The sequence below is a fragment of the Gallinula chloropus genome, assembly GCF_964237585.1.
Source record: "Gallinula chloropus genome assembly, chromosome: 3".
NCBI lineage: Eukaryota > Metazoa > Chordata > Aves > Gruiformes > Rallidae > Gallinula > Gallinula chloropus.
In genome coordinates, this window is record NC_140087.1 from 11,705,417 (window position 1) to 11,715,401 (window position 9,985).

General features: G+C 48.6%; 1 protein-coding gene across 1 annotated transcript; it reads left to right on the forward strand.

The window, feature by feature from the left end:
* Positions 1-1,733: 1,733 nt before the first annotated feature.
* Positions 1,734-9,622, forward strand: OSTM1 (osteoclastogenesis associated transmembrane protein 1; the record flags this gene model as incomplete). The annotated part of the gene is made up of 6 exons (XM_084261028.1): positions 1,734-2,063; positions 5,131-5,245; positions 6,701-6,798; positions 8,105-8,269; positions 9,046-9,211; positions 9,519-9,622. The coding sequence occupies 6 exons, from the start codon at positions 1,734-1,736 to the stop codon at positions 9,572-9,574; spliced, it is 930 nt and encodes a 309-aa protein (XP_084117154.1). The 3' UTR covers positions 9,575-9,622.
* Between the last annotated feature and the right edge of the window lie 363 nt (positions 9,623-9,985).

The following is a 9,985-nucleotide window of genomic DNA, read 5'->3' on the forward strand; positions in this document are numbered from 1 at the left end:
TGGGGCGATGAGCGGGAGTGCTGCTGCCCTCTCCTGGGGGGATGCGGCCAGGCCCTGCCCGCCGCCCCGGCCCGCCTGCCCGGCCTGCCCGGCGTGGCGCCGTGCGGGCCCATCCTGGCCCCCGCGGGCGCTCTGCGGCCGCCGCCAGCGGCCCCTGTCCCCGCCTCAGGGCTGCTGCTGCCGGGTTGGTGCGGGCAGCGACGGTGCCTCAATGTTTCTCGGCGTTTAGGCTTCACCCCTGCGAGTGAACTAGGCAAGGGGGAGACACGCTCTGCCCCTGGAGCCGCCCGGGCTGCTGAGCAGCCCCAGGCTTCCAAACGCGGTGGCCTTGCCGAGCGCGGCCCGGGAAGCAGCAGGCGCTGTGTGGGAAGGGGGATGCGGTGGTTGCTGGCCTCGGCCGACACCTCGGCCAGCCCTGCTTGGAAGCTGGGCCCTGGGCTCAGGGGAGGGGGCTGGCACCCCCGCCCCAATTGATTTACCAGTACAGGCGATCTGGTGTGGGTTTTGCCACCGTGGTGTCATTGCTCTGCGCTGTGCTCACTGCATGGTTTCATGTATTCATGGCTTTGAAAGCTGTTTCTTTGGAACTGAGGTGCTCAGCCTGCTCGGAGAAGTCTGATGCTCTGCGCTTGGTGCTCTTTGCCTGCCTGATGGCACCTTTATCCTCACCTTTGCTGTCGTGTTTTCACCTGACATCACAAATCCATCCTGGATGGTTTCCATGCTGTGATGCCATCCCATTTACCATACGACTGGCACAGGTTAGAGCCAGGTGGGCCAGGTGACACCGGGCTGGGTACTGCTGGGCACCCAGAGGGCTGGCTGAAGCAGCGCTGAACTCTTGTCAGCTGCCATGATTGTGATGCCGCCAGCAGCCAACGCTGCCTCCTGTTACCAGTGCCACGCGTACACCACTGAATCGGCTGCAAGAAATGAACGATCACATCCCTGCCTGGCTCTGTTATTCCCAAAGGCACCATGGCAGCATGGAGCTGCATGGCTCTACTCTGCCTCTCCAGCATGTATCTGACCAAATCACTAACAAACCCAGGCTCAGTCAAAAGCTGGTTGAGATCACTGTAAAGAGCCGAGGTGACATGGGGGGGACACAGGGTCGAGGTGCTGCCAGGCAGAGTAGTTGGGTAAGCTGGCACTAGAGGGGAAGGGGTTACCCATTGCCCTGCTTGCTCCTCCTCCTCTGGGAAGAGTTTTTCTTCCGTGGCTCTGCTTTTATTGAGAAGCGGCCATGGCAAAGCTTGGGACCAGGTACCAACGCAGGTGGTGCCGTGGGAGGTGCTTTGACTGCAGAAGCAGCTCGTTCCTCCCTCCTCAGCTCGGTCTCTGGTTTGGGCATTTGCTTCTTTCTAACTGTCGCTGCGCTTCCACCGCGCCTCGCGGCCGTACGACAGGTACTCTCAAACCCCCCGCTTTGAAAAGAGCATTACCCGGCTGCTACTGCCCTCCCCGCGGGGCAGGGCCCGTCCTGGGTCAGATGCAGCCCCAGCCCACGCCCACACCTGGGGATGCCCGCGTCCCGCCCCGCCCGGGGAGAGACCCCGCCTGGCCCCGAGGCCGCCCGCCTCGGCACCGCCCCTGTCCCCGCCCCTGTCCCCGCCCCTGTCCCCGCCCCTGTCCCCGCCCCCTCCGCCGCAGTCGCTAATGAACAGCGGCGCTCTGCGCTGGGGGCGGGTCGCTTACCGGCGCGGCGCTTCCGGTTCCTCGGAGCGGCCGTCATGGCGCCGCTGGGCTGGTTGCTGCCGCTGTTATCCTCCCTGGTGCTCGCCCTCGACCCCTCCGCCGGGGAGGCGCGGCGGCCCCTGGCGCTGGAGGCGCTGGGCGAGGCGGAGGAGCTGACGGAGGAGCTGTGGGGCGCGTGGCTGCCTGGCGACCTGCCCGAGCTGGAGCCCGAGTGCCGCCGCCTCCTCGTCGCCTTCGCGGAAGGCAGCGCGGCGCTGACGGGCTGCCTGGGCCGCCGCGCCCGCCCGGTGCGGCTCTGCCAGGCCTGCCACGGCCACTACGGCCGGCTCCTCGCACAGTACGGCAACATCACCCGCGCCGTCGGGGTGCGTCCGCGGGGCCGGGGCCGGGAGGGCGGGCAGACGTGTGGGGGCTGCGAGGCAGCCCGGGGCGAGGGCCCCGCGTGTGGTGTTCTCGCACCGGTGCGGGGTTGGGGGCCTGGGCTGGTTCTCTGAGGGCTTCGGTCATGTAAGGGCTGTATCAGGGTACAGGTCCTGAGGCGCTGATGCTCCTCCCTTCCCTGCGTCGTGACAGTGGTGTCTCGCCCAGCTCTGTGGGAGAGCTGGCCTGTGCTAGGCCAGGCCTGTGTTAGGCCAGGCCTGGGTGTCACCTGTGGCACTGGTGTGGTGAGTGGGGCGCCTGGGTTTTGGGTAAGCGGCTCTCCGGCCTGCAAAGGTCAGTTCCTATGCTGTAAGCCTCACTGGGTGTATATATGGTGGTTTAATAGAGGCTGGGAGTGTTTGGGAACTGCTGCTGTCAGTGATTGCTTCCTTTGCTGCCTGGTGCTGTGGCATGGTCCCTGCAGCCTGGCACATTTAGGGGTGAGTTGTTCGACGTGCAGAAAAGAAGCTCTGCTCCTTTGTGAAAGTGGAAAAATTTGAGCTGGTTTTGCTGATGTAGCAATGGCTAAAGCAGTGCTCTGGCTTGCAGTTGGTTGTGTAGTAATGAGGAACACTGCCAGAGCTTAGTTGCCCAGCACTTCTGGGAAAATTGATAGCTCTAAAGCTGTGGTGAGTGATGCACGTCTTCCATCGGCACCCATGTCACAGTGTTCTTGGCTCCAGAGCTGGTAGGAGTGCGTGGCAGCAAGATAGAAGTCCTGAGCTGTGGCTGGAGTCTGTGGACCCCCCCAGTGGGAAACTGTGACTGAAGCTAGGTCTTCTGTTGGCGTCCTCCAGAGCCTTCATTGTCTTTTATTTATTTCCATGTTTTTAATTTCTTAGTGCTGAGGTGGTTTATGACGAACTTGGCATGTTCTTGTCCAGTTTATCCATTTTTAAAAGTTAGCCCCTGTAGTGATTGTAAGGATGATGATAGTTGATCAATCCAAAGGAGCTTTGGCTGATCTCTGATGATGGCTACGAGTGGGTGCTCTGGGTAAGAGTACAAGCAGAGAGCAAGCTTATAGCAGTGCATCCCCCAGACTGTGCTTTCTGCCTTGGGATCTCTGAATCTGTATTTAGAGTCACCAATGACAAGAGAAATGTGTTGCTTTTTAAACCCAGGTCAGGTTTTGGTGCTGTGGTGTCCTGCTGCAAACCATTTCACAGCTTCGTTACCTGTCATGTAAAGAAGTACCAATTTCTGGTTTTGATGCATTGTGTCTGTCTGCAAGGACACTTGCTTGTAGATTGTCATTTCTAGGGCAAATATCTTAGCCAGTGGTCTTTCCTTTTAGTTTGAGAACCTGTAGCCTATTTCTTTGTTTGCCATATGGAAGCTGTTTCGTACCAGTGACTAGGTAATGTGAAAGTGAGGAATAGAGTATGGAATTCTCTTGGGCATTTCCAGTGTGATGTTTTGGCTAGGATTAGGTTGTCAAATGTATCCCCATATTTAGAATATGCAAGAACTCATTGCAGCTGCTGTGGTTGAGGACTGCCAGCCTGGGAGGACTGGTCCACTGTGTGATCTGGAAGACACATGTGTGTTAGCATTTGCTTTCCCTTCTGTGTGTGGGTTAACTAACCAGATAAACAAGGGAGGTGACCCCTTGCAACCTCCTCAATCCGGGATGGGAAGTAATTGGATATCCAATGTTTTTGTCTTTGCCATCCTACTGTAGTTACAGTGCAATGCAAAAGAAGCAGCCAAATTAAGTTTTGAACATCTCTAAAATGTCAAATCCTCCTCACTAGGCCAGTTAATAAGTTAGGCAAGCATGTTTGAGGAGTGATATAGGTCTATTTGATTAAATTTTGGTTTTAAAGTGCTTTTTCCCCACTTGCAAGTCCAGCTGGTGAGGAGTTTCACAGTTACAGGCCTTCATGAAGCAACCAGAGTGTTTCTTGCATAAACACGTTTCTTGCATATCTGTTTGTAATTTAGTAGAAATGAAAGCGGGTGAACGTAGGAGTTGCCAGATGTGGCAATGTTGGACTTCTGCAGTTCAGTCTCTAAGGGAAACTTCTTACTTAAAATAAACCTGTTTCATCAAAGAGGGGCAGAAACTGAGTCTCTCACAGAGCTCTGTAAAGAACAAGTTTCTGTTTAAAGAGATTATTATCTCATATCTCCCATGTTGCTTACCAAAGAGGCTTTTGGCCATTTTGAGGCATGCTTGAGGCAGTTTAGCAGCCAGAAACCAGGAGCTTGGTAGAGCAGAAGAGTGGTCATGCTGGAGGGCATGGTTTCCTATCAGTAGGGAGACTTCCTGTTCGTTTTGTAATTGCTTTTATAGTCATTCTGCAATTTTTAATGAGCTTGGTCCAGAGAATAAGTTGCTGTAAATGTTGTACCGGTGCCTGCTTTGGGGAAGGGGTGCACTGGGTGCGACAGGTGAGTTGGGTACCTATGTTCAGGGAGGATGAGAGGCTGGCCTGGTCTTGGACTTGGAGGAGTGGCCACAGGCACTGCTTCGCTGAGGGCTGCGTCCCTGGTATGGCTGTGTTGAGGGGACATTCGCTGCTGACACAGGTTATGTTGGTGCAGCTGGTATGGATGTTAGTTTCTGTTGTTTGGGTTGTTTTGGTTCAACTCCTTCAAATATTCCTTCAGCCTAATGAGGGCAACGTCACCCTTCTCTCTGGTCACATGTGCTTTGAGCTGGCTCCTGGGGCAGCAGTGCAGAAATAGGTGAATCCGAGCTGCCTGGCAGAGGAGGCCCCACCTCTCTGTTTGCCTGTGGGGATTTTTCAGTCCTGTGTTTTTTGGCTGACTTGCATGCAGTCCTGGTGGGTCTTCAGATACCCTGTGCAGTGAGCTGTGTTGCTCATGGTTTGAATTGGAGGATCAAAAGATAGTTCTTGCATCAGTTCTGCCTTGCCTGTTCTAGAAACGTTGATGTGTTGTGATTGTTTAGCTGTGCTGCTAAAATAAGTTTCAAATTTTCCCCTTTGTATTTTTAATGCTTGATTGCTTTTTTTTTTTCTTCCTGTTTTCTTTTTCCTCTAGAATTCTTCTGAGAGCCACAACTGTGCCAAAAGCATCTTGACCTCAGACAGGCTGCAGATAGTTGTGACCCTTTCGGAGTTCTTTAACGAAACCTGGGAGGCAGCCAACTGTGCAAGTATGTGACTTGTTCTGTAGCTGTCGTGCTACTGTAACGACTTAGCCCCTAAAATTAGCACAAATCAAAATTGTGTGTATTTGTTTAAACATAGTCAGTAGATAACACAAAAAATCTCAAACTAGAGCCACTCTGGTGAAGGGTACAAGAGCTTTTTATTCTGTTAGGGTTACTGCCACTATCTGAGGGCATTAGTTTGTTAGAAAGTTTAGTTGTTACATAAATATTTCTTTTAGGCTATTGCAAAAGGCAGTCTTGCTAGTTTTCTTTGTGACCTACAGACCTTGCTGGAGACTCTTAGCTTCATTGCGGTTTCTTCTGTTTTTATCCATCTTCCAATGTTACTTAAAAAACTTTGTTAGCAAACAAATAAATGTTTCTTAAATTGGTAACCCAGGGATGCTGATGCTTTGAGCAGTATCTGCCTCCACAGCCTTGTCTTTGCTTTAATTTGGTGGGTGGATAGTGTCCAGCTCTCTCCCTATATCTCCCTGTCCTCTTGGTGATGGCATTGTGTTGTGCTTACAGCTGAACAGTGGCCTTTTTGCCACTCCCTTGGTGGAGGGAGTGGGACCCCAAGCTAGTGGTTGCGCTGGAAAACTGAGGGAATAACACTATGGAGTTGAGTGTTAAAGATGCTGGGTTTACAGCAGATTCCCTTGAGCACCCAGAAGAGCTTGTTCTCATTTGAGAGTCCTGGAAAGGCAGGACGGGAGGAGCTCTGTGGTCTGTGCTGTCCTGCAGTGCTTAGCCTCTGAGTCCTGTGGCACTTCCTTCTTCCAGGAGAATTTTCTAGGATGTTGGCTGGCTCTGATGGTGCTGTTGCTAAACATGTACATTCCCAAACCACTGCTGTTTTCAAGGGTCGGTCCGGTTAAAGCACCTGAAGTGGGGTAGGGTGGCTGAAGCAGTAACATGGTAGGGTTGAGCCTATGACTGGGAGGAAAGCCCCAAGGCTCCCCTAAAAGATGGTGAAACAGTCAGGTCTGTTCTTAAACAGAAACCACCTACACTGTGATCTGTGCTCTTGTGTTCATGCTCTGGCTGTTGCCAGGATGCTCTCCCTTTCACCTCCTCTGCTGGTGCTTCTGCTTTCCCGTAATGGCTGTTACTGTTGCTGGGCAAAGCCAGATTTGCAGGCTAGAAAATAAAAGTAATGTCTTGTTTTATCTTAAAGTCCAAAGATAATTCAGACCCCCTCTTCAGAAAGCTCTTGATGATAGTCTTCATCTTTCACTTAATCAAGGCCAATTAATTCTGAAATATGTTCTCGATGAAGAGTTAGGTCAGCAGGTCTGAGACATCAATGGCAGGCAGATAAGGAAACTGCAGTGTTGACTAGACCTGTCTTTTATAGTCGAGAGCTCTTTTTGCAGGAGTGGAGTGTCTGGGGCTTGTCGGCTATGAAAATGTTAGAAATTAGAATATCCTGATGTTTTTCTTTCTCTTTGACAGATTGTTTAAAGAACAACAGTGAGGGATTATCAAATTCTACTGTAGAATTCCTGGATTTATTCAATAAATCTCTGACATGTTTTGAACAGAATGTTCAGGTATTTATGCTGTTATTTAAGAGAAGCACTAAATCCTTTAATTGCTAGCAAAATCTTATTTATGCTGAATAAACTGCAGATACAGATTAGGCAAATAAACTGCTGGTGAGTTTGTGAATTTTAGGCAGATAAAGCAATGATCTGTAAAGCGCAGATGTTTACAGATGGAGAGCCTAAAATTAATTCTAATTGATATTCACCTTGACTTCATTTTGTGTGTAATTGCAATGCTACTTCACATCAGAATTTCTGAATTCACAATAGTTGATAATTATATAGTAAGGAACAGCACGTCTGCGTGCTCTAAGTCTCTTTCTATCTCTTTGTGGAATTGTTGTCTTCTGACTTAACAATTCAGTCTTTAAATAACCTTTTGATAATACAGACTAGTTCAGAGAGACTGGCTGCCTTAAACCGTTGTAACAGGTTTTTGCACTAGTAAAATTATGGGCAGTTAAAGTTTGTCTGTATTGCAAAGGCAATATAATTTAATGAAATGAATTTAATTGTCCTCAAAGAAAATTCCCTAAATAGCCTAAGAAACTGCTTATACTCCATTTCAGTCAGAAACCAGACAAGTTCTGGGATTGCTCAGTATTAAAAATGGGAAATGATGTGTAGGGTACACTCTCTGAGGGAGCTGTCTGCTTTATTTTCATTATTAATGATCTCTAGGACGTGTGCCTTTATAGGCCTTGGTCAGGAGCAGTGTGGATGGGCTTATTGATCACTTCAAGTGCCCAAACTAGAAGTTAACTGAGTGGTCGGTGTGTAGCTGGTACAACCATTACTGGGTTGGAATATCTTTAGAAATTGTAATTTTGTTTTCAAGTGTCTTGTATTGCATTCAGTGGTGGCGAAGGCAGTGAATAAAAAGGGTCAATATAGCACAGCAGTAGCAACCTTAAGGTTATGTATGGGCAGATAAATCCCTAAAAACTGTGAAGGATCCTGGTTATCTCTGTCTGCAGAGTAACATTTAATTACTGCTAGGTGTTTTTTTTTGTTTTTTTTTTTTTCCTGGGAACTGGTACTTTGAGTGTTTAATTAAAAAAGCTGCTAGTTCAAAGAACAGTTTGAGATGCAGAACCTGCTGGAAATGTCTTCTGTCCCTAGTGAGTTACATTCTGGTCCCTTTTTCTCCTGCGTTGTCATGAGAACTGTCCATCCTGCCTCTACTCAATCTAGCATGCTAGAAATATGGATTTGGGTTCAAACTTGACTCCATTTTTAATTGTGGGTTGTTTGTTTTTTTTTTCTAAATAACGCCTTCAAACAGTATTCATACATAGTTTTATAATCCTAGGGGCAAACTGTCTATCTGTCACCAAATAACTACACAGAAGTATGTAAAAACTGCAATGAAACCTACAAAATACTGAATGACTTGTATAACCACTTGCAAAGGATGAACAAGCAAGGTGGTGAGTCTGGGCACTCGACGCACTTGTGTATCGACGTGGAAGATGCAGTAAGTATTTAATACTCTCTGGGGAGGCCTTGTCATGAAGGTCTTTAATAATCTGAGTTATTTGTGTTTGTCTTGCTAGGGATTGCCTTCCCCTTTTGGTGAGGGATGGTTCTGGCAGCAGTGCCTTTGTCAGGCTGATGTCTTGTGAGGAAGGAGTTAGTCCTGGGGGCTGTCTTGGCTAGGTTCTGGCCTCGGCCAATGCAGCAGGAGAATGAGTGAAGCTCCTGATCACCCAAGTGCATTCCAGTTTCAAGTAGCTGCACTTTAATTTCTTGTTACTGTGAAGGAGATGGATTAAAACCAAAAATCTTCTTAATCTTCTGGCTTTTAATGTAAAGCTTTACTGCTATTTTTCTAGCCAGCGTAATACTTGATTTCTTACCACAGCAGTTGTTTCTAGGGGTCCTCAGCATTGGTGTGGCATATGTTTGGGAAAAGCTTTGTTATATTGCGAGGTTTTAAGTGGTTGAGTAAAAGGAGTACTGCCAAAAGGGTGGGATTGGCCCTGCCAGTGAGTTCTCTGGGAATCAGGCATGTGGCAATGAGTAGGGTCTGGTTCTGGAGATTGTAAAAATTCTGTTGTGAAATTTTGTCTCTCTTTAATTTGTCTATGTTTTTAGGGATTTGCTTGCTTCTGGCAGGGGGGAATCTGTTGAAGTGCTGTTTTCTGAGGTCATATTTGAATGCTTGAATGTCTTGAGGCCTGAGCGTTTGCCACACGGCACAGCAACAGCGCACGTGCTCACGTTCACGGCTTGCCTGTTTTTCTCTTCCAGATGAACATCACTCGGAAGCTCTGGAGCAGGACTTTCAACTGTTCCGTTCCCTGCAGCGATACAGTCCCAGTGATTGCAGTTTCATCCTTTATTCTCTTCCTACCTATTGTTTTTTATCTCAGCAGCTTCCTTCACTCGAAGCAGAAGAAACGGATACTCATTTTGCGTAAGTGATGGTGCTTCCAGTTCGCTGTTAGAGCTGGGTGGTGCCAGGGGCTCGCTTGGCTCTTGTGGGAGTGGGGGCCCAGCCAGCTCTGCCTGCAGCTGTGCTGACGGCGCTAATAGTGACTATTAGTCTGCTGCTGTCCCCTGAAGAAGGGTAGTAAAGAGCTTCAGCCATATCTTTTCATTAAAGTTTCTGGACGTGAGCAGAAAGCGGTTTGCAAGTCTGTGTCGGATAAATAGAGGGAGTGGAGAGACTAGTTTTGTGGAATTCTTTGTGTTTAATTTTCATATAATTTTTCCCTTTCTAGCCAAGCGCATCCAGTCAAATGCCAGTCTTGTGAACATCCAAGAAAAATACAGCTGAGCTGCAAAACAAAACCTGAGAACTGCTGCTGGTATACAGTGGGTACAATTGTGTTGGAATGAGGCCGGCACAAAAGAGGAGTTAATTATGGTTTAGTGTAATGATACAGAGCAACACAAGTTAAACAAAATGCTGTCTGACTTCTAAGCGAGGATATTAACAAACATGACAAGGCAGGGCTGTGTGACACTGTATGGACTCTGGTTTTGAAAAATCTGTGGGTTTTTTTTTCAGTCTCAGGCTGAAGCTGGTGTTTTTCTATTTCTAAGCTTTTATACTTCTCATCAATAGAATAGCTACATTTCCCTTGCGTGTGGTTTTTTTTTTCTCCCGCCTTAATTTATGATATTTGTTTCTTAGAAACCCGAGATTCTGAATCTTTCTGAGGTGATTTTCATATACAGACAAAAC